This window comes from Rhincodon typus, chromosome 5 (assembly GCF_021869965.1).
Source record: "Rhincodon typus isolate 14 chromosome 5, sRhiTyp1.1, whole genome shotgun sequence".
In the NCBI taxonomy this organism is placed as follows: Eukaryota; Metazoa; Chordata; class Chondrichthyes; order Orectolobiformes; family Rhincodontidae; genus Rhincodon; species Rhincodon typus.
Genome location: NC_063336.1, coordinates 113,133,114 through 113,157,151, shown reverse-complemented (window position 1 = coordinate 113,157,151; position 24,038 = coordinate 113,133,114). Strand labels below are relative to the sequence as shown.

General features: G+C 41.7%; 1 protein-coding gene across 3 annotated transcripts; it reads left to right on the top strand.

Annotated features, from left to right (window-relative positions):
* Nucleotides 1-23,568, top strand: dusp23b (dual specificity phosphatase 23b). 3 transcript variants are annotated; one of them, XM_048597457.1, is made up of 3 exons: nt 1-166; nt 3,501-3,778; nt 21,821-23,568. In XM_048597457.1, the coding sequence occupies exons 2-3, from the start codon at nt 3,512-3,514 to the stop codon at nt 22,004-22,006; spliced, it is 453 nt and encodes a 150-aa protein (XP_048453414.1). In that variant the 5' UTR covers nt 1-166; nt 3,501-3,511; the 3' UTR covers nt 22,007-23,568. The 3 variants fall into 3 exon arrangements, with proteins under 3 accessions (XP_048453414.1, XP_020375027.1, XP_048453412.1); XM_020519438.2 differs by having other exon boundaries at nt 2-138; XM_048597455.1 differs by lacking the exon at nt 1-166 and adding an exon at nt 490-585.
* The last annotated feature ends 470 nt before the right edge of the window (nt 23,569-24,038 follow it).

The following is a 24,038-nucleotide window of genomic DNA, read 5'->3' as shown; positions in this document are numbered from 1 at the left end:
GACCCGCCTTCTTGCTGGTGATGCTGCCTCAGCCGGTGCTCTCGTTGGCTGTAGCTCAATGCCACAAAAGGTGCTAGTGAACATTTAGAGAGGGAGCTCTGGTTGGGATCGCAGCCTCCCGTATGTTTCGCTGTTGCGGTAGGTGACACGGATACATTGTCAAAAAGTAAACAGATACATGTTCTTGTTATCCCAGGCAAACGGTTTCAGTATCTATAGCTGCTGTGTTTGGGACTGTTTTACTCCCTGCTGTTAACTGCGCTTTCACGACGCGGGACAAACGTATAGGAAAAATAAGCTTAATCTTTGATGCGCAGTAACGAGCGACAAATGCGTCTTAAAGTGCAACTTCCTGCCCGCTGTCGTTGAACAGCTGGGGCCTTGCCCGACCTATTAAATATTGTGGATCTGACCTTTTGGAAGGGCAAGTTCTCTTATTGGTGGTTAGAATTGAAATTGAGATCGGGGTTTGTTAGTGCCACTCGGCGTCAGACCAATAGTCGCCAGGATTTGCAATGGATCCGTGACGAGCAGCTTGCTATGGACTTGGGATTGAAAACAAAAAAAATAGACCCAGGAAAGTCTGTAAGGAGAGATTTCAACTCGCTGTTGTTTCACTCTATTGCAGAACAATATAAATTTTCATTTTTTTAAAAAAATCATTAACAGGATGAGGGCATTGCTGGTGAGGCAGCATTTATTGCCCAGAGGGTAGTTGAGAGTCAACCACATTGCTGTGGGTCTGGAGTCACGGGTAGGGCAGACCAGCTTCCTTCCCCTAAAGGACAGTAGTGAACCAGAAGGAATTTTCCTGACAACGGATTCACAGTCATCATTAGATTCTCAATTCCAAATATTTTATTGAATTCACGTTCCACAGTCTGCTGTGGCAGGATTTGAACCCAGGTCCCCAGAATGTAATCTGGGTCTCTGGTTTAATAGTCCAGCAATAATACCACTAGGCCATCACCTCACATAACAAATGTAGCAGAGGGAGCAGGAAGAACAAAAGAGGTGAAAAGTGGGTAGTAGATATTAGTTGCTCCAGGTGTAATTGTGTGAAAACCAGAATGGTAATCTATATACTAAAGAAACCAAAGATGTGACCAGATGAGATGTGAATGGAATATAGTGGGTTACAGAAAGAAATGAGGCAAGACTCAACTAGCAAAAAAAAAAAGTTGAGGCAAAAGTTTTGATCTAAAGTTGGAGATAGTAAGAACTGCCAATGCTGGAGTCAGAGATAACACTGTGAAGCTGGAGGAACGCAGCAGGCCAGGCAGCATCAGAGGAGCAGGAAAGTTGACATTTTGTGTCAGGACCCTTCTTCACAAAACCCCATTTCTGAAGGGCCCTGACACAAAATGTCAACTTTCCTGCTCCTCTGATGCTACCTGGCCTGCTGTGTTCCTCCAGTTCCACACTTATCTCTTATTTTTGATCTATAGTTGTTGAGCACAATGTAAAGAGCCAAGTTGGGGAAAAAAAAGACGCTTATTCCTTGAGCCAAATGGAGATTAATTGGAGCATGATCAAATTATGGGAGGAAAAAGCAGCAAAGTGGAGTCTTGGTAACATTGGAATGGCCATCAGCATAGTCAACCCATTTTCACCTACTTACGGTCCCCATTATCAGCTTTTTTTTTTCTGAGCATACAATGATCCATCCATTTGTCTTCCTCACTGTTGTTCACTCCCTAGGCTCCATCACCCAGCCTGTCTTCAGCAAATATACCCATCTTCTCCTAGCTATGATCAGTTCTGAAGAAGAGTCACTGCACTCAAAATGTTAACTCTACTTTCTCTCCACAGATGCTGCCAGGCCTGCTGAGTTTCTCCAGCAGTTTCTGATTTTATATCATAATATCCATGATTGTTAAGGCAGGCTAGAAATCACCAAGTGGCCTACCCCTGCTGGTATTCCTTTTGTCCTGCTGCTAGCATTTGGAATGTAGAGCAGTACAGCCTAGGTCATTAACAACTGATAATGGTTCACCTGATGTATATTTGGAATGAAAGGCTTATCCCTTTGAAGAAAGGTGATCAAGTTATGCCTAATCATATTGGAGTTTAGAATGCATGAAGAAATAAGAAATTTACAAATTGATAGGTTTGGTACGTGGCCAAAAGTTTAGCGAATGGATTTTGACATGGATAAGTGAGGTTATCCATTTTAATCTGAAGAATAAAAAGGCAACTTATCATCTGAATGGAGAGAAACTTTAAAATGCTTCAGTGCAGAGGGATCTGAGTGTCCTTGTGCATGAATTGCAAAAAGCTAATATGCAGGTCCAACAGGTAATAAGGAGGGCAAATGGAATTTTGGCATTTTATTGCTATAGGAATAGAGTATAAAAATAGGGAGATGTTATTGCAACTGCATAAGGCATTAGTGATACCACCTCTGGATTATTGCATACAGGTTTTGGTCCATTTGAGGAAGGATATAATTGTATTGGAGGCAGTTCAGGGCAGGTTCACTAGATTAATTAGAGATAAAAGGCTAATGTGAGGAGAGATTAAGTCATAAACTGCTCAATGCTTTGTGGGGTACTTTGTTAAATGCCTATCTACTGCATCCCCTCTATCCACTCTGGTTCAGACTTCCTCAAAAACTCCCCATGCTAAATCTGCTTAATAAGATTATCGTTTTCCAAATGTTCTGCTATTACTTCCTTAATTGATTCCAATGGGTTAAAGGGTTATGGTGACAGGGCAGGAAAGTGGAGATGAGACTGAGATGAGATCAGCCATGGTCATATTAAGTGGCAGAGCAGCCTGAAGGGGCTGAATTGCTTACTTGTGCTCCTTATTTGTATGTAGAAGAATGAACATTAATCTTATTGAAACATGACCCTGAGGAGACGTTTTTGAGTGGATACCGGGAAGATTATTCATCATGTGGGGGAGATTAGAACTAGAGCACACTGTTTAAGAATAAGAGGTTAAGTTTGGAGATGGGATGTTTTATCTCTGAGGCTTGTCGGTCTGTGGAAATCTCTTTCCCCAGAAAGCAATGGAGAATGAGTCATTGAATTTATTCGAGGCTTAGTTGAATCGATTTTTGATAGATGAGAAGGGAGCCAAGGGTTGTGGGGCAAACAGGAAAGTCAAGTTGACACCACCAATAGGTTGCACATGATTTTATTGAATGACAGAACAGACTCAAAGAGCTAAATAGCCTATTCCTGAAGTCCTTTGTTCCTATGTAATATAAACAAGATTAAGTTAGCTTTTTTATAAGGTAGTTAAATGTTAAAGGAGACAGCCAGGAAAGTGCTATTATATCAACAATCAGATCAACCAAAATATTAGCGAATGGCAGAGCAGCTCAATGAACCATATGGCCTACTCATGCTCCATATTATAATCTTTACAGCTTTCTCTGGATATGATGAAACACTATGATTCATAGTGAAACACATATTGGGCAATTTAAAAAATGCATATTTAATCCTTGTTAACATTTTACCTGACACTAAACATTGTTCTTTAATCAGGTGAATGAAAAATGGCATCTGCCCCACACAACTTTTCCTGGATTGAACCCAAAAAGCTGGCTGGGATGGCCATGCCACGATTACCCGCTCACTATCAGTATTTGTATGATAATGGCATTAAACACCTCGTCACGCTTAGTGAGAGAAAGCCACCATACCACGATACTTGTCCAGGACTGAAGATCCATCATATAAAGATCGATGACTTTTGTCCACCCTCTTTCGAACAAATCAAAAGGTTTCTTGCTATCGTTGAGGAAGCCAATGCAAAGGGCGAGGTATGACTGGGCATCGATTACTTTTCTATATATTATTTCTATATTATACTTTTCTATAACAATGTTGCTGAATTTTGTGGTGGAACATCTCTTGAACTAACAACATCTCCTGTTCAGGGAAATGTCACTCAGTGCCCATGCATAGTAGCAGTGTGAAACTCTTGCATAAGCTGTTGTCCAAATTTCTGAGATACTTTGCCTTTCCAGGGTGACTTGGGGCAGCAGAATGAACACTTCTCTGGATCAAAAAGATTCATTTGTAAGTTTTCATGATTCAGAGCAAACAGTGATTTGAGCAAGACAGTCATCATGCTTCTATTTCTGCATCAAGTCTGCAAGGTGACCACATGTCCTGGGTCCTGTGGACGAGACTGTTGATCAAGCTAATCTTATAGAATGTCAGTATTGGTGTTGTGTCAGGTACATAGTCATACAGCATGGAAATGGACTATTCAGTCTAGGCCAACCATAATCCCAAATTAAACACATCCCATCTGCATGCTCCTGGCCTATTTTCCCCCTAAACATTTCCTATTCATGTACTTCTCTAAGTGTATTTTAAATGTAACTGTTCTCACATTCACCACTTCCTCGAAGTTCATTCCACATGCAAACCATCCTCTGCGTTTAAAAAAAATTGCCCCCATGTCTTTTTTAAGCCCTCTCCTCTCATCTTAAATATATGCCCCTAGTCCTGAAATCCCCTTCCTCAAGTCAAAACACCTACCATTTAACCCTATCTATCCCCTCATGACTTGATGAACTCCCATACGGTCACCTCTCAACCTCCTAAGCACCAGTGGAAAGAAGCCCCAGCCTTTCTTTATAACTCAAACCTTCCATACATGGCAACATCCTGGTAAATCTCTTCTGAACCCTCTCTAGCTTAATACTATCCTTCCAATAACAGGGTGATCAGAGCCGGACACAGTACTCCAGAAGAGGCCTAACCAATGTCTTGTACAACCTCAACATGACTTCCCAACTCCTCGAAATGAATTACAACAATGAGCTGACCAAATCAAATGCAACATACCTTCAGTTGTTTGTGATCAGCAGAGTAGAGACAGTACTCAACTGGCCACTGCTTGTAAAACCCAAAACAAAAGTCTCCTGTTAGATGTGATTCCATTCAACACTTTCTGAACAGCATGTGCTAATAAGCTGCGCTAACACCCAATTTAAGATATTCAGTTGAGCTTGTGAAATGGCTCATTTACATTTACAAGAAACCTTCAAGCGGAGGGATCTGATCACTGCAAATAAATTCAATATGTTTTAGTTTTATTCCTTTATGATTTACCAGAAGCTTCAGGAACCAATAGTTCCCAGTTGCTTTGTCCATGGAAATACCTTGGTGAATCAAGGTCAATTCATCAACCAATCAACGTCTTTAAACAATAAAAACAAGGAATTGCAGATGCTGGAAATCTGAAACGAAACAGAAAGTGCTGAAGAAACTCAGCAGGTCAGACAGCACCTGGAGAAAGAAAGAGTTAATGTTTTGAGTTCAATGATCCTTCATCAGAGCTTTTGGTTTTTGTTTCAATCAGCATCTTTTTCTCCTGTGGTGTAATTTGTTGATAGATTGAACTCTGGCACTGTTGCATTTGTCACAATGAGTGCCATATAAAAAGCTGTGTCAATGTCTTTTTACCCCCAGCAATATTGACGTTCCTTACAACCAAGTAACTTTTTAAAATAAAATTGCTATTCTTCTCTTCGTTTTCTGTTATAGGTATTGTCATCTTTGTTTCTGACTCGAAAAGAGAACGCAGTATATTTGAGCTCTGTACATCTGCTAATAATATCAGATACAGACTGAATTGACACTTAGAACATAGAACATATGAAATTTAGAAATTTTGGGGCTGTTCTTCTGCATATATCCACTTCATTTTCAGAAATAATTGCTTTATGAGAAATCAGTGGAATTCTCTAAATTCAGTGCAAGTTAGAGATTGAATACAACATTGTGCTGAACTAATGTAATTTTGTTGTGTTAATGCAGTCGGAAACTTTTGAATATGCTACCCTGAGGAATTTGATTGATAGTATATGCTATTTTTACCTCTGGGATTTTGATTTAAATTTAGCCTCGACTAATGAGAAGAAAATATCTCTGTCAGTTGTAATAGTCTCCTACAAGATGAATTTCTATCTTGTTTGCAAAACTTGTGACTCTAGAAATTATGTGTAGTAAAACTCCTAATGTCACAAAGTTGTAATTAAAATATTCAGCTGACAAGCTGAATTTGTCTGGGTGTTTTTGCACATGTGCCACATTCAGCATTTTTGGACGAAATCTGATTTTTTTTTTTCTTTTTCTTCTTTTCTCCCAACTCCATGCCATATTCTTCTGGCTTTTTTGGCATTTGGGAATGCCTGATGTGCAAAACACATTCTCTGCTGCCTCAGAGATAGTAAGAACTGCTGATGCTGGAGTCAGATAACAGTGTGGAGCTGGAGGAACACAGCAGGCCAGGCAGCATCAGAGGAACAGGAGAGCTAATGTTTTGGGTCGGGACCCTTCTTCAGAAATGAGGAAGGTGGAAGAGAGCTCCAAAATAAATAGAGAGGAGGGCTGGGGTTGGGGAAAGTAGGTGGGATGATGGTACGTGAGTGCAGGTAGGGACTGGTGGGGATTGATCAGTGAGGTGGGAGGGGTGGATAGGTGGGAGAGAGGATGGACAGGTTGTGTCAGGTCAAGGAGGCGGGGTTGAGAGGGATGGTTGGTTATGGGATGAGGCCGGGGGTGGGGAGATTTTGAAACTGGTAAAGTCCACATTGAGACCATTGGGCTGTAGGCTCCCAAGGCGGAATATGAGGTGCTGCTCCTCCAGTTTCTGGGTGGCGTCATTGTGACACTGGAGGAGGCCAAGGATGGACATATCACCCAGAGAGTGGGGTGGGGTGTGGGGAAGTTGACATGGTTCGCGACTGGAAGGTGTTGTCATTTGTTGTGAACAGAGTGCAGGTACTCTGTAAAGCGGTCTCCAAGCCTCTGCTTGGTCTCACCAAAGTAGAGGAGGCCACAATGGGAAAGTGGATGCAGTAGACCATATTGACGGATGTGCAGGTTAACCTCTGTCTGATGTGAAAGGTTTGTTTGGTGCCTTGGATAGAGGTGAGGTGTAGGGACAGGTGTAGCACCTCCTGTGGTTGCAGGGAAAGGTTACGGGGGTGTTGGGGCTAGTGGGGAGTGTGGAGTGGATGGGGGAGTCACAGAGAGCATTCCCTATGAAGGCAGATAGAGGTGGGGAGGGAAATATCTCTTTGGTTGTGGGGTCGGATCATAGGTGGCGGAGAATGCTGCGTTGAATACGGAGGTTAGTGGAGTGATATGTGAGGACAAGGGGGATTCTGTCTTTGTTGTTATTGCGGGGAGGGTGTTTGAGGGCAGAGCTGCGGGAAACACGCGATGCGGTTGAGAGCATTTTCAACCACCAAAGGGGGGAAGTTGCAGTCCTCGAAATAAGACGACATCTGGGATGTTCGGGAGTGGAACACCCCATCTTGGGAGCAGACACGGCGGAGGAATTAGGAGTATGGGATCGCATTCTTGCAGGAGGGTGGGTGAGAGGAGGTGTGGTCTAGGTAGCTGTGGGAGTTGTGGACTTGAAATAGATGTCGGTTTTGAGGCGGTCGCCAAAGATAGAGACGGAGAGGTCCAGGAAGGAGAGAGGTATCAGAGATGGTCCAGGAGAACTTGAGGTTGGGGTGAAAGGTGTTCGTAAAGTTGTTGAACTGTTCAAACTCCTCATGGGAGCACGAGGCGGTGCCAATACAGTCATCAATGTAGTGGAGGAAGAGGTGGGGGATATTGCCAGTGTAGCTGCGGAAGAGGGACTGTTCCATGTATCCTGTGAAGAGGCAAACATAACTTGGGCCGATGTGGGCTCCCATGGCCACCCCTTTTGTCTGTAGGAAGTGGGAGGAGTTGAAGGAGAAGTTGTTAAGGGTAAGGACGAGATTGGTTAGGCGGATAAGGGTGTTGGTGGAGGGGGACTGGTCGGGCCTGCGGGAGAGGAAGAAACGGAGGGCTTTTAGGCTGTTCGCATGGGAATGTAAGTATACACGGATTGGATGTCCATGGTGATGATGAGGTGTTGGGAGCCAGGAAATTGGAAGTCTTGGAGGAGGTGGAGGGTGTGAGTGGTGTCCCGGACATAGGGAGGGATGTAGGGTCCTCTGGTGACCACCTCGAAACCAACATCTATTTAATTCACATCTATTACTGAGGGGACAGTGATATATTTCTAAGTCAGGCTGGTGACTGGTTTGGAAAAGAAATTGCAGGTGGTGGTGTTCCCATGTATCTGCTGCTTTTCCTCTAGGAGATAGAGATTGTAGGTTTGGAAGGTGATGCCCAAGGATCTTTGGTGAATTCCTCCAGTGCCACAATGATGCTACGCAAACTGGAGGAACAACACCTCATATTCCGCCTTGGGAGCCTACAGCCTGATGGCCTAAACGTGGATTTCACCCGTTTCAAATCTCCCCACCCCCGGCCTTATCTCATGTACAACCCTCCCTCTCATCCCTGCCTCCTTGACCTGACCCAACCTTTCCATCTTCTTCCCTACCCATCCCACTGACAAATCCCCACTACCCCTACCTGCATCCACCTATCACCACCCCACCCCCTTCCCAGTCCTGTTGAAGTGTCTAGGCCCGAAACGTCGACTCTCCTGCTCTACTGATGCTGCCTGACCTCCTGTGTTCCTCCAGCTCCACACTGTATTGTATTGCACAAACTTCCTGTCTAGTCAGCATTCAGGACAAGTAAGTGGCAAGCAGAAAGTGGGGACAGGCTGAGAGACTGACAGGCCACGACAGAGGGAGGAGAAGCAGTGAAAATTCCACAGGATAGACAAGTTCTAAAATGCTTCTAGGCTCCGTGAACTTCAGAGTGAATTTTGGCTCTTAATTCTACCTGATTAATGTCAGACATGGCTCTCGCCCATTAGTTTGTTCTCAGGAGATTAGCCAATTCTTTGTTTGCTGGCTGGAGTAAGAATAGTCTCATTCACCCATCACAATAAGCACAATTAAAATGGTTAAGAGCCCATCACTTTCGAAGGAAAATGGAAAGAAAACTGCTCTCATCAGTGCATTTGTTTATACTGACCTCAACTAACAGTCCAGGTTTTCTAAGCTATAGAGCTTCTCACTGCCAGGCTGCCTATATGTTTTCTTCATACGTTGGTATACTCTTTACAAAACTTAATGACAGCTGTCTTACCAACATACAAATCAGTGTGCAGAGCAGAATTATGTTGGGTTGCCAGATTTAAAGTCAGACATGTTTAAACATATGGATGAAATATCCCAGAAAGGTTGATTTATAGTTTCTGTTAAGATTATCTATATTATCAAGTCATTTGAAAACCTGCCAATGTCTCCTACCTCTACTACATTAGACGAAAACAAATCTTCTGCTAAATGGTGACTAGGTGCTAATGTCTTTGTATGTCAAGAGGTGGTGGTTAGATTCCATCTTATTGGATATGGCTATTGCCTAGCATTTGTGTGGTGTGAATGTTCCTTGCCACTTGTCAGCCCAAGACTGGAAATCATCCAGGTCTGGCTGCAATTGGGCATGGACTGCTTTAGTATCTGACAAGTCCCAACATGATGTTGAGTATGGAAAGCCTACCAAGGAGCCTGGAAGATTCTGAAAGTAAATGTAAAATGCTTTCACTTCTTCAAATTTCAATATTATGTGTTGCAATGTAATTCATACATTTTTAGTGATTTAAGAGGATCTGGGATCTCCCTTTTAAAGACACGTTGATTTTTACATTGTCACTTTCACAGGCATTCCTTTACTTTTCCAAAGGAACATGTGGTCAGCATGCAGTGAAAAATAAGTTGTCCTGCACTGATTTTTGTTTTAGTGCTTTGATTTAATTAAACAGCCAGTTCTTCCTGTTTATGGAAAAAACCGACTTCTGAAGGTGGAAAGACTGTCCTGTATCTGCTGCCCTCCATAATTTGACAGGTACTTGGCTTTGAGCAGCTGCCCATTTCCAGTTCTGTAAATGGGAGCTTTGTTATCATCGCTAGCTGCTCTATTCAGCAGATGGTATTATTAAAGTTTTACAAGTCTATAATAACAGAATGTGTCTTTGTGGCCTTTTATAAACCTAATGCTTACAAACCTAAGAGGCACTTAAAGGATTATGTTTTTTTTTCCTTCTTGTGTCCATGGTAATGTGTTTATGTTCAGAGTTATCTTAAATTGTTAAATGTTTAATCCTTTTCCAATTATTTCAAATAATTTCCAATGCCATTGTGTGGCTTCTGAGGAATGTACATTTAATGCTGGGTGAGTGGCTGTGAAGGAGACAGTGGCATGGGTAGTTTCAGGGGATGTGGGCTGGCATGGTGGATGGATGAGGGAAATGAGGGAGATGAGGTTTAGGAAACTTTGAAACCTTTTTGGGACCTTGGCTGCCATGTGGGGTACTAAGATTGATCTTGTATCTGGCTGGCATCCACACCCAGGCTCCATTTCTGCTTGGAATAATGTGCTTAAATAAGTTTGAGACACAGGCAGTCAATGTTGATCTTGTGAAAGATAAAATCATGTTTTAATCAATGTATTAGTTATCCTGTGGGTAAAGGAGAACCTGCGGATGTACAATACTTAGACTTCCAGAAGGCATTTGACAAACCGACAAAGGTTATTGTGGAAAAGCTCGCAGTGTAGGGGGTGCCATATTGGCACAACTGGAAGATTGCTGGCCAACAGGAGCAGAATGTAGACATGGGTCTTTTTAGAGTTGGCACGATGTTCCACATCAATTAGTGCTTGGACTTCAACTGTTTCCAATTCATATTTAAAAAAACTTGGATGAAGGGACAGAAATTAATTGCCAAGGTTGCTGATGACACAAAGGAGATTTAGTGCAAAGGGCATAACAAGGCTATGCAAGTAAATAGATAGGTAAAATGACAGGGCAACAATCTTAATTAGGTGTAATGTGGAAAAATATCAAATTGTCCATTTTGGCCAGGAGAATGAAAAGCATATGATATAAATGGTGAGGTAGTCAGGCAGAGTTGACACTGGTCAGCGATCTAAGGGAGTTCTTTTGAGGAGGTAATGTGAGTATGGATAAGGGAAACTTATGGATATAAGATATCTGGACTTGCAGAATGCATTTAATAAAATATCTCTAAAAAGGTTATTATTGAAACAAGAACTCCTGGTACGCAGCAGCATATTGGTATGGATAGACAATTGCTTCCTGTTAGCCTGCCAAAGAGCATTGTCCATTGTATTGTTGTTATTATTATTTATTATTATTATTATTATTATTCCATTGTCTATCAATTGTACATTGTCCACTTTGGTAGAAAGAATGGGGAGAAAAAAAATGATCTAAACAATGTGGGTTTGTAGACTTGAGATGGAGGGATCTGGCTGTTCTTGTGCTTTCTCTGCATTCAACAAGAGAATGGTCAATTTGATTGTGACCACACTCTCCATTCCAACCTCATCCTGACAAATTTTGACTCTCTGATTCATCATAAATCCATCTGCCTTTGCCTTAAAATACTCTCTGACACTGCCTCCATCACTCTCTCAGGAAAAGAGTTCCAAAGACACTGAACCCTTAGCAAGAAAATATTTCTCTTCAACTGCCTTACATAGGCAATGTCTTACATTTAAGACAGTGTTTACGGAAACACAGGGTCTAGACATGACTCCCTGTGATATGTGAAGAGATTTGGCTTGAATTGGGGGTGGGGGTAAGGAGGTGGCGAGAGATTGAGAAGGGGTGAATGGAGGTGGGGGAGGAGGGAGGAATGATCAGATAGAGTCTGTGGATAGAAATTGGGATGGAATATGGGCCAGAGGAGGAGGGTGGGGGCAAAGATATTGGGCTCTTGGAGGGAGAGGAGAGGAGAGGAGAGAAAGATTGGCCAATGTTGGGGGAGGGAAAGATGGGATCATTGGGGCCAGGAGCAAAGGAGGAGGACAGGAAGAGATTGGCCTAATATTGGGGGGTTGGGCAGTGGAGAAGGAGGTTGATTTGGACTGGGGTGGGGCGGGGGGTGCGGAGGTGGTATGAGGAGAAAGGGCTGGCGCAGGAGGCGAGGAGAGTAAAGGAAGAAGTTAGGCCAGTTGAGGGATGGATGGGAGGTTGTTGAGATGACAAAGGGATTAGGCAGGGGGTGGGGTGGTGATGAAGTGAGAGGGTGCTGGGAATGGAGAAGCATTTGCACCAATCATCAGCCGGAAAGGTTGCGTAGATGATTTATCTCAACCTCCTTCAGAGATCCACAGCTTCCTGCCCACAATGCACACATCTGTGAATGAATTAAAAACTAACCTAGTGGTTTTGTCCTGAGAACTTGGCCTGCTTGGTCAGTAGCTACAGAGCTACTCATGGTTTTGGACATTGAGGTCCTCCAACAATTCTGTGTTTTTGCTTCCCTTGGTGCTTCTTCCTATTAATGGTCAATATGGTTGATGAATCTGTACTCCTCCAAGGGAAGGTGGTAGTTAGTAAGCAGTAGGTTTCCTAACCAATGTCAGACTCATTGTTGGGGACTTGCAATGCAACTCACCCCCGACTGTATACCTTCCCCCCCCCACACACAATGCTGCTCTTGTGGGTCTGTCTATAGAACTTTTGGAAATCTTAGGGCACTGGAAGAGTCAGTTCAGCCTTTCATGTCTATGCCAGCAGTGAAATTCAATTGAATGATTTATTGTCACATTTATCTTTTTTAAAAAAAAGTGATAAATGTTAATTGTCCCCATGCTCTGGTGCCATTTTGAATTATTGAACATATTAAAAGATTATTACGAAAATAGAGTTCATCCTTCTCTCCCCTTCTTGTTCCATCTCCATTGTTCCACTTGATATCAGCCAGGGTCTCTGTAATAGCCTGTGGGTATAGCTTTTGGGCCTTCACCACCACTACTCCTGTGACTACTACGTCTGAGCTAGAGCCATTGGCAAATCTCCTAACACCAGAGTCCCAACCAACACTCATCCAGATAATGCTGCTGGACCTTGGTTGCAGTGCCCCTCCACCAATGCTGCTGCTCATTCAGGTGCCTGGGCCTAGCTGCGGACCTGGGACTTCAGCTCAGCCTGCAAATCCAGGCTAGGGGATTCAGAAAAATAACTGCCTGTCCTAATCCCACTTTCTTCTTGCACCAGGTCTGTAGCCTTGCAGGTTACAGCACTTCAGGGGCAGATACAAATTCCTTATTTAAATGAGTTGAAGATCTCCATCTCTACCCACAAACTGGACAGCAAATTCCAGGCATCTACCACCCTCTGGATTAAAAACCAGGTTTTCCTCATGTGCCCGCTAATCCTTCTTTGATCATAAATGTGTGACCCCTGGTAATTGGCCTCTCTGCTGGGGGTAACAGGTCTTACCTGTTTACTGTTGCCAAGCCCCTTGTAATTTTGTAAACCTTAATAATATCACTCCTTAGCCTCCTCTGTTCTAAGAAAAGCAATTTTAGCTTAGCCAATCTTGCCACATAGCTGTGCTGGCAATGTTCTGGACTCTCATCAGAGCAATTATATCCTTTCTGTAATGCTGTGACCAGACTGTGTACACAACATTCTACCCGTGGCACAATCAGTATTTTACACAGTTCCAGCATCCTTGCTGTTTTCCACATCTTGTCTAATAAGGAAAACATTCCATGGATTTCTTTACCACCTTATCTATATATTCTGCAATCTTGACAGGTCCTTGTATAAATCTCATAAGCCGTACCTTTCCTTCGTTATCATCTCACATATTAATAAGGAGTAACCCATTCCTGCTCCACTACTTAATGTAGTCACAGCTGATCCAATTGTGCCACAAATCCACATTGCTGCCTATCCCTAATAACCTTTCACCTCCTTACCTACCAAGAAGTTATCTTCCTCTGCTTTTAAAATATGCAAAGACTCTGCTTTCAGGACCTTTTCAGGAAGAGTATCTGTTTTTTTTTAAATTTCCAATCTGGTGGGACAGGACCTATTGAGGGATAGCAATGGTGGTGTCTGAGACATAGTCATATTCACAGAAAGGAGTTAGTGGGAATGAAAAAGTGCACCTGAAAGTCAAAAAGTAGCTCTCAAAAAGAAGCCCTTGGTAATTGAAATCGGGGACACATTTTGACCCCCAGATGATTCAATCCCCATTCCAGCTGGGCAGACCTGGGACCACCTTGCCCTCCATCTGAGAGTGGAAAACACTGGCAGTCTGCTGTTTATGTAAACTATCAAAAAAACAGCAAAGAAACAGATCCTTTGGCCCAACTAGTCCACACCAACCATGTTCCCAAACAAAACTAGCCCCACTTGGAGATAGTAAGAACTGCCAATGCTGGAGTCAAAGATTTTCTGAAGAAGGGCCCTGACCCGAAACGCCAGCTTTCCTGCTCCTCTGATGCTGCCTGGCCTGCTGTGTTCCTCCAGCACAACACTGTGTTATACTAGCCCCACTTGTATGCATTTGGCCCATATCCCTCCAAACATTTCCTATTCATGTACTTATCCAAATGTCTCAAATGTTGTAACTGTACCTGCATCCACCACTTCCTTTTAGAAGTTCATTCCGCACTCAAACCACTCCTGTATTTTTAACAAAAAAGTTACCCCTAGTGTTTTTTTTTTTTTTTTTTAAACTTTTCTCCTCTCACCTTAAAAATATGCCCACTAGTTTCGAACATCTCACCCTAGGGAAAAGCCTCTTGCTGTTCACATTATCTATACTCCTCATGATTTTATAAACCTCCATAAGGTCACCCCTCAACCTCCTACGTTCCAGTGAAACATCTTCCAGTGTATTTTTATAACTCAAGCCCTCCATTCCTGGCAACATCCTGGTAAATCTTTTCTGAACCCCCTCCAGTTTAATAACAATCCTACAGCGAGGTGAACCAGAATTGCACAAAGTACTCCAGAAGAGGCCTCACCAATGTCCTGTGCAACCTTAACATGATGTCTCAGCTCCTATACTCAAAGGTCTGAGCAATGAAGGCAAGCATGTGGGGATGAGGGTTGTGGGGAGCATGAGGATAATGAGCATTGAACATGCCTTCGGGTAGGGCACACATGCCTATATCTTGAATCTGCCTCCGCCAACCGCATGCATTCCCAATCCTAACTATTAGTCATGTATTCATTGTGTTCAATTCTAGCTAGGTGGTAATGATTAACGAGGGATTCGCTTGTGCTCCAGTAAGAAGTAATAAGTGTCAGTGTCCCCAGATCTGGGGCAGAAAATCTCAGTTCAGGATCCATCTCAGGATGTGATAGCAGCTTTGGCTCACAGTTAGTTAATTAATGAGACTGAACTACAGACAGCATAACACACCATGGAAGGGGTTAGTTAACTGGATATTATCTGCCAGAATGTGGCCAAATCCTTTCAGTTATGATCATCTGATTTGACTTGTGGTCAAAGGTAGGAAGCTTTGACTGAGAGTGAGGAATATTTATGGACCCAGAGGGAAGAAGTCAAATTACACAACCGGTTTGAGGTTCTTTCTGCTTTTGTTTGGATGAGAATTAGGGTTGCAGGGTAGATCAGCTATTTGACCATTGCACCATGATGCATTCATGTAAGGAGAGCAACAAGCAATCTAGTGGCAGTAGTGGATAACATAGGGGGATATTCACTTTTGTAAATTACCAGGATGTTGCTGAGGTTGGACAGTTTGAGCTATAGGGAGAGGCTGAGTGGGCTGGGGCTATTTTCCCTGGAACATCAGAGGCTGAGGAATGACCTTGTAGAGGTTTATAAAATCATGAGGGCCATGGAAAAGGTAAATAGACAAGGTATTTTCTCCAGGAGGAAAGAGTCCAAAACTTGAGGCCAGAGGTTTAAGGTGAGAGCAGAAATATTTAAAAGGGACCTAAGGGGCAACATTTTCAAGCAGAGGGTAGTAAATATGTGGAATGAACTTCCAGAGGAAGTGATTGATGCTGGTACAATTGCAACATTTAAAAAACATCTGGATGGGTATATGAATAGGAAACGTGTAGAGGGATATAAGCCAAATGCTGGCAAATGGGACTGGGTGTAGTTAGGACATGTGGTTAGCATGGACAAGTTGGACCGAAGGGTCTGCTCCCGTGCAATATTACTATGACTTTATAAAAACATGAATCCAGAAGACCATTGACTACCCAATGCTAGGGCTCGGTATCTTCCGGGGGCTGAACAGGAACTTAGAAGAAGGAGAGGATCCATTTGTTGGGGACCAGGTGGGTACAAATGGCATAGGCAGGACAAGGTAAGAGACTGCTTAGAAAGTTGATGGAAGAAGAACCACAAGGATAACAATCTTGGATTATTAGCTGTGCCACTTGCCGCCTGTGCAGAAAACACAAGAATGGTGAAATGGATAGGTGGCTATCACTGGTGTAGGAGAAGTAGGATCTCATTTATGCGGCAATGGCACCAGTACTGGGGAAAGTGTATCTCTGGTCTGCGTCTAAATTGTGCTGGGACCAGTGTCTACAAATTTAGGGGGCAATGGGATTCGATTTTGTATTTCAAGAAATTGGAATAGACAGGAAAACTAGAGAAACTATTTCTGCTTGTTGAAGAGTTTAGGACTGGGGACATAGTCTTAGGAATTAGAACCTGACATTTCAAGAATAAAATATGGATATATTTCCATACACAAATGGATGTAGAAGTTTGGAATTCTCATCCACAATGCTAATTGATGGTTAATAATGTGTTAATTTTAAATTTGCGATTACATTTGTTCATGGAAAGTATCTGAGGTAAAGGCAGGTCCCTGAAATTAGATCATAATGGCAAAATAGGCTCTAGGAACTAAGTGACTGACTGCAGTTCCTATGTTCCTAGTGAATGAGGGGTTCTCCAATAAGGGAACATGGATATGAATCATAGAATTGTACAGCACAGAAACAGACAATTCAACCCAACGTGTCTGTACCGGCTCCCAAAAGAGCTACCCAGCTAGTCCCACTGTCCAGCCCCATTTGTGTAGTCCTTCAAATACATCATTTTCGGGCAGTGCATCCCAAATCCTAATAACTGTGTAAAGAAGTTTCCCCTCATCTCACTCCTGACAATCTTGAAATTGTGACCCCCTATTTACTGACATACCAACTAGGGAAAACAATATCTTTTTTACCCTGTCAAAAATATTCATAATTTTGAACACCTCAATTAAGTCACCAACTTAGTCTTCTCTGCTCCAAGGAGAATACGCCCAATTTCTCTGATCTTTCCTCGTATCTAAAATCCCTTGTACCTGTATCATTCTAGTAAATCTCCATTGTACACTCTCCAGGGCTTGAACATCCATCCTTAAGCTGCCCAGAACTGAACACAATACTCCAGATGTGGTCTGATCAATGTTTTGTATGGGTGTAGCATCACTTCCTTGCTTTAATACTCTATGCCTCTATTTTAAAAATCCAAGGATCCTATAAGCCTTCTTAATAGTCGTTTCAACTTGCCTAGCCATCTTCAGAGAATCATGTATGTGAACACAGGGGTCCCTCTGCTCCTGTACTCTCCTCAAAGTTGTATTATCGAGCCATTATTGTCCCTCTGTTTCTTCTTGCAAAATGCATTACCTCCCATTTCTCTGCATTGAAATTCATCTGCCAGGTGCCTGCTCATTGGACAACTTGTCAATATCCCTTTGAATTCACCAAGTGTCATCCTAACAAGTCACTGTTCTCCCTAGCTTAGTATAATTTGCAAATTTAAACATTTTGCTCTCAACACATCTACAAATTATTTACATAGATCAGAAAAAAACAGATCCCTGGAGAACACCACTTTCAACTCAGCTTCAGTCTGAGAAATGTCCGTCCATACCTACCCTCTGTTTCCTATTCATGGGCCAGCTTCTGATCCATGCTGCTAAGGACTTATCAATCCCAAACATTTCTAATTTTCTAACCAACCTGCCATGTGGCATTTTATCAAATGCTTTCTGAAAGTCCAAATATACAACATCCACAGCACCACCCACATCTACTGCTTGTGTAACCTCACCAATTAACTCAATTAAATTTGTCAGACAACTTGCCATTGACAAAGCCATGTTGCTGTCTAATGTAACTTATTTTTCTCTGTATTTTTATCTTTTCCCATATTATGGTCTCCATCAGTTAGATCTGTAATTTCCTGGGTTATCCTTTGCTTAAGTAAAGGGCAAAGGCATCACATTTGCAATCCTCCATTATTCCAGGACTAATCCTGTGTTCAGAGATGCCTCAAATTTCTGTCAATGGCTCTGCAATTTGCTCCTTTACCTCTGTCAGCAATCTAGGGTGCACCCCATCTGGGCGTGGCAACTTCTCTACCAGAAGTGCTGCCAGCCTTTTTGCACCTTTTCTTTATCTACCCCTATAATCCTCTCTGGTTGCTCAATAACCACATTTTCACCTAGACTATTGTCACCACTTTCTAAATTGGTAAAGACAGAAGCAAAATCAAGACTAAATATAAGATTTGTGGCAGATAGCAGGAGAATCATTTCTAAACAGAACTGTTAAGCTCTCAAATGTACGGGGTCAGTGATGTATGGACCATATTGTTGGTTTAAAATAGTGTAAGTACTGGTTTAAGAAAATAGAGATAGGAACAGTGGATTGCTGTAATTAGAAAGTTAAGAGCATAGAAAATGATGGCAGGAATAGGCCTTTTGTCCCTTTTGAGCCTGTACCAGCATTCCATATGATCATGGCTGATCAAGCTATCTTGGTATCCCACTCTCTCTTTCTTTCTTTCTCTTTCTTTCCATACCCCTTGATCCCTTTAGCCACAAAGGCCATGTTCAGCTCCCTCTTGAATATATCTAATGAACTAACCTCAACAGCTTCCTGTGGGAGAGAATTCCAGATGTTCACAACTCTGAGTGAAGAAATTCTTCTTCATATCAGTCCTGAATGGCTTAGCCCTTATTCTTAGACTGTAACCCCTAGTTCTGGACTTCCCCCCAACAAAGGGAATATTCTTCCTGTATCTTACCTGTCCAGTCCCATCAGGAATTTTTTCTGAGATTCCACCCCTCCCCACATTCTTCTAAATTCCAGCGAATACAAGCCCAGTAGATCCAGTCATTCCTCATATGTCAGTTGTGCCATCCTGGTGATAGCAAGAATGTCCTTCCTCAGACTAGGAGGCCAAAACTGCATACAATATTCAAGGTGTGGCTGCAGCAAGATATTCTTACTCCGATTCTCAAATCCTGTAACATTGAAGGCCAGCATACCATTAGCTTTCCTCACTGCCTGCTACACCTGCACGCTAACCTTCAGCGACTGTTCCACCATGACACCCAGGTCTCACTGCACCTCACCTTTTCCTAAACTGCCACCATTCAGATAATAATCTGCCTTCCTGTTTTTGCCACCAAAGTGGATAACCTCTCATGTATCCACACCATATCGCATTTGCCACTTATTTGGCCACTCAGCCAGACTGTCCAAGTCACCTTGCATCCTCCTCACAGCACCCACTACCACCCAGTATAGTGTCATCTGCAAATTTGGAGAAATTGCATTCAATTCCTTCGTTCAAATTGTTAATGTATATCAGGAACAGCTGGGGTCCCAGCACTGAACGCTGTGGCACCCGACTCATCACTGCCTACCACTCTGAAAAGGACCCTTTTATTCCAACTCTCTGCTTCCTGTCTGCGAACCAGTTCTTTAAACATGTCAATACATTGCCTCTGATCCCATGAGCCTTAATTTGCCTTACTAACCTGTTGTGTGGAACTTTGTCAAAAGCCTTTGAAAGTCCAGATGCACAACATCCACTGATTCACCTTGTCTCTCTACTGGTCACATCCTCCAAATTCCAGAAGATTTGTCAAGCATAGTTTTCCTTTAGTGAATCCATGTTGACCAGGACCGATTCTGTCACCGCTTTCCAAATGCTCAGTTACTACATCCTTAATTGACTCCAACGTTTTTTTCCCATCGCTGTCAGGCTAAGCAGCCTTTAATTGGGCATTTTCTCGCTCCCTGTATTTTTTTGTGAAGAGCGGGGATGCATTAGTTACCCTCCAGTCCATTGGAACTCTTTCCAGCATTCTATAGACTGTGGAAATGATTACCAATGCATCCACTTTTCCTCGGGCCATTTCCTTAAGTACTCTGGTTTGCAGAGCATCAGGCCCTGGGGACGTATTAAGTTTTAATCCCATCAATTTCCCCAGTATCATTTTGTGATTAATAAGGATTTCCTTCAGTTCCTCCTTCATGCTTGATCCTCTGTCCTCTACCATTTCCTGAAGATTATTTTTGTCCTCCTTAGTGAAGACAGATCCAAAGTATTTGTTCAACTGGTCTGTCATCTCTTTGTCTGTTATGAATTCACCTGATTCTAACTTCAAGGGACATATATTTGTTTTCATCAGTCTTTTTCTCTTCACATACCCGTGGAAGATAATTATACAATTAGAAGATATATCAACACCAGCTGAATATGTGGCTTGCTTTGTGTTCAAATTAGAAATGATTAACCTTTTTAAAGCCTTTTCATTATACTTTTAAGCTCAGGTTTAAATGTATGCTTCATATTTCCATGTGATTTATAAATATATCTATAATTTTCTATAGCCTACACTTGAATTGGAGGGATTTTTAATATGTTATATGGTATGCAAATACAGCTTTGTTAATGCTGGGGTTCAGGCATCTATGCAAGGACTCGTGTGCCCGTGTGCTGCACACTGCTACAATGTCTGTGTTGTAAGTTGACCCAAAGAAATTTAAAAATAGTAACACCTGGGAATAATCCAGATGTTAAAAATAGTTTTGCAACGATACGTTTTTTGTTTGTTTGAAACTGGTTTGACACCATTATCTCAAGTAACTTTTACTTCATTGAAGTTGAAATCGCAGTTGTAATAAAGCTGATTTTTCTCTGCCTAGAAGCTGTAGTAGTTTCCAGATGAATGATATAACAGGCAATAACAACTAACCCCAAGGAATTTGTAATTCTATGGTTAATGTGTATTGAAAGACAGCAGAAATAAGTGCAGATTTCCCCTTATCTCAGCGAAAATATCGATGTAATTTATTCCCTAACATGCTGAATTTCAAAGTTTTTATATTGAAATGTATCTTCAAAATTATTACGTTTATTTTGCATATTTTTAACCACACAATAAATGGTGTCTTTAACAGAATTCTAGCAAATACTTTTACAGCTTTTCTTGTTATCTGTAATTCCTAGCCACTTATACATTTATTTAGAATCCTTTCTTACCCAGAGTTCTCAAACATCCACTTTAAAGACGTTTGGGTTACCTTTTGCATTCTACACCTGCTGATAATGAGGAATTAACCTGTATATATTGACCAGAATGATTGTTGAATAAATATTTGTAATGGGCAAATATGCATGCTAATTAAATGAACTGTTGTTTGTTTGTAAAAAATGCACATTAAGTTTGCAATTTAATAATAGTTTCAAAAAGTTAAGGGTTATTTTGAGTTTGAGTATTCCACTGAATAGGAAAAGTTGCTGTTGACAGAACAACTTCAAGGGTAACCTTTTCGACTGAGTTAACATTTACTGCCTTACCAGTCTCTAAACAAACAAACTGAAATTGCTGGGGGAGCTCAGCAGATCTGGCAGCATCTGCGGAGAGAAAACCGAGTTAATGTTTTGAGTTCCATGACCCTTCTTTGTTGCTTCAGATGCTGCTGAGTTTCTTCGGCAATTTTCTGTTTCTTTCATTCCAGACCTCCAATATTTGCAGTTCTTTGTTTTATATTGGTCTCTAAACATGGCTCAAAATAAGTAAAAATGTCTTTAACTGTCCAAAATATTGGCAGTAGGCACTAGAAAGGTTACATGCGCACTTGCCTTTCTTAATATCTATGCATGTTGGCTATTATAAATAATAGTAATTTAGCGGCAAAATAGTGATTTACTAGTTGTGATATAAAGAACCTGACTTGTCCTGCAATAACGTCAGTGGGTCCCATAGTGTTGTACTGCAGCCTTTTGATTTGGTTACTAACTGGCCTCTTTTACTTAATTTGTTTCTAGGGAGTTGGAGTCCACTGTCTTCATGGCTTTGGGAGAACTGGGACAATGCTTGCATGTTATCTTGTAAAAAGTAAAAAAATAACCGGAGTTGACGCAATTGCAGAAATACGAAGAATTCGTCATGGCTCTATAGAAACCCATGAACAAGAAAAATCAATTATACAATTCCATCATCGTATAAAATAAGTAAATTTCAATTATTACCATCATACAAATGGTCTATTAAGATTTTTTTTCACCAGGATAACTATTTCAAAGCATTTCTTTTTAGTTCAGTTGATGGCCAGTACAGGACATGTTTTTTACGATAAAACAAATCTTGCCAGTCTGGGACGCTTTAATTATGTTCACTGTCATAAAATCATTCCTTTTATTTGTATCCTGCTCAGTTTATCCACAATTATCATGTGTTTGGTATATTAGTTTGATTAGAACTGGTTTTCTGTCACAATTTATTATAGGCCTATATATACTTCTCTAGTTTAATTTGATACTCTAGCGTATAATGCTGCTATTCCACATTGTGGTTGGGAAGATATGCATTTTAAGGTTTGCGATGAACGAATAAAATGGCTGTGCCACCTCTTAATGGGTAAATACTGCTTCAAAATGCTTAAACAAGCAAAGATGGTTTCCTTCCACATGAAGTGACAATATATTATACTTTGCTGTCTCGTACATTACTGTCAGAGTTTCTCAGAGTGATGTCTAAGTCAGAACATCTTCAGTTGATTTATCAATAACCTCCCCTCCATTAGGACAAAAATATGAATGTTCTCTGATTGCACCATGTTCAACAACGTTTGGAACTTCTCCGATATTTAAGCAAACTGTGACCATGTGCATCATTCAGGCCAAAGCTGACAGGTGGCAAGTAACATTTGCACTGCACAAGTGCATGGCGATGGTTATTTCCAACAAGTGGGAATCTAAGCATTTCCTTTTGACATTCAATGGCATTATCATTGCTGAATCCCCTGATGTTGACATTGGGGTTGGAGGAGGGGGTGGATTTGTTACCATTGAGCAGAAACTGAACGAGACCAGTCATGTAAATACTGTGGGTAAAAGAGTGGACACAAGCTAGGAATTCTGTGGCTAGTAACACATTCTGACTCCCAAAAGTCCTTCCATCATCTACAAGTCAGGAGTGTGATGGCACACTCTCCCCTTGCCTGAAAGAGAACAGCATCAACGACACTCGAAGCTCAACACCATCCAGGACAAAGCAGTCAACTTGATTGGTACCACATCCACCATCTTCAATATTCGCTCCTCACATATTGGCACATTGTAGCTGTAGTGTACATCAATTATAAGATACACTACAGCAATTTGGCACTTTCCAAACCCATAACCTTAACACCTAGAAGGGTAAGGGTTGCAGATGTCAGGGAACAGTGCTGCCTTAAAGTTATCCTGGGGGGAAAGTAGCCTCGTCGTAATGGCGTTGGACTAGTAATCCAGAGACTCAGGTTAGTGCAGTGGAGACTTGGTTTTGAACTCTACCATGACATGTATTCAATATAATCTTTATATTTTGAATTCAATACAATCTGTGCAACCATTGTCAAATTGTTATTTTAAAAAAAAAAAAAATGGTTAGCTAATGTCGTTTTGGGAAGAATGTCTATGGTCCTTACCTGATCTGGGTTATAGGTAACATGGCGATGTGGTTGATGTGAATGACATAGCACCAGCAAGACAAAGCCAATTAGAAATGGGTAATAAATACAGTGACGACCATATCCCACAAGTCTTTTCTTTAATAAAGCCACACACCACCTTGCCTTGGAACTACATTGTCATTCCATCAATAAAGCTTATTCAGAATCTCAGCGCTATCTTCCTAACAGCAATATGGATGTACCTACCTACCCAGGACTTCAGCTCATTACCTCCATCTTCTCAATGGTAATTAGGGATGGGAAAGCGAAGATGGGCTAACCAGTAATGCCCACGCTCTATGAAAGAATTACAAAAAAAAAATCTGTACTGAACCCAAATAATTTTAAGTAAATTAATTATGAAGTTGTCTGTGTTTTCTCCCTCCTGAATTATTTGATTAGAATGGTTAGTTGCAAACAACGTCTAGCTCAATGACTCTCAAACATATGAGCCTCTGATGCCATCAAGTGGAATTGTTTTACTGTCATGCCTTCTGGTGGTTTTTACAACTGCATCATTGCCAGATGCTTACACAATTCATTTGACTGTT

What these genes read in the sequence shown, in the direction of transcription:
- dusp23b (XM_048597457.1), top strand. Translation starts at nt 3,512, where the DNA reads ATGGCATCTGCCCCACACAACTTTTCCTGGATTGAACCCAAAAAGCTG. An exon ending in AAGCCAATGCAAAGGGCGAG is followed by an intron (nt 3,779 to 21,820) that starts GTATGACTGGGC and finishes ATTTGTTTCTAG; the next exon opens with GGAGTTGGAGTCCACTGTCT.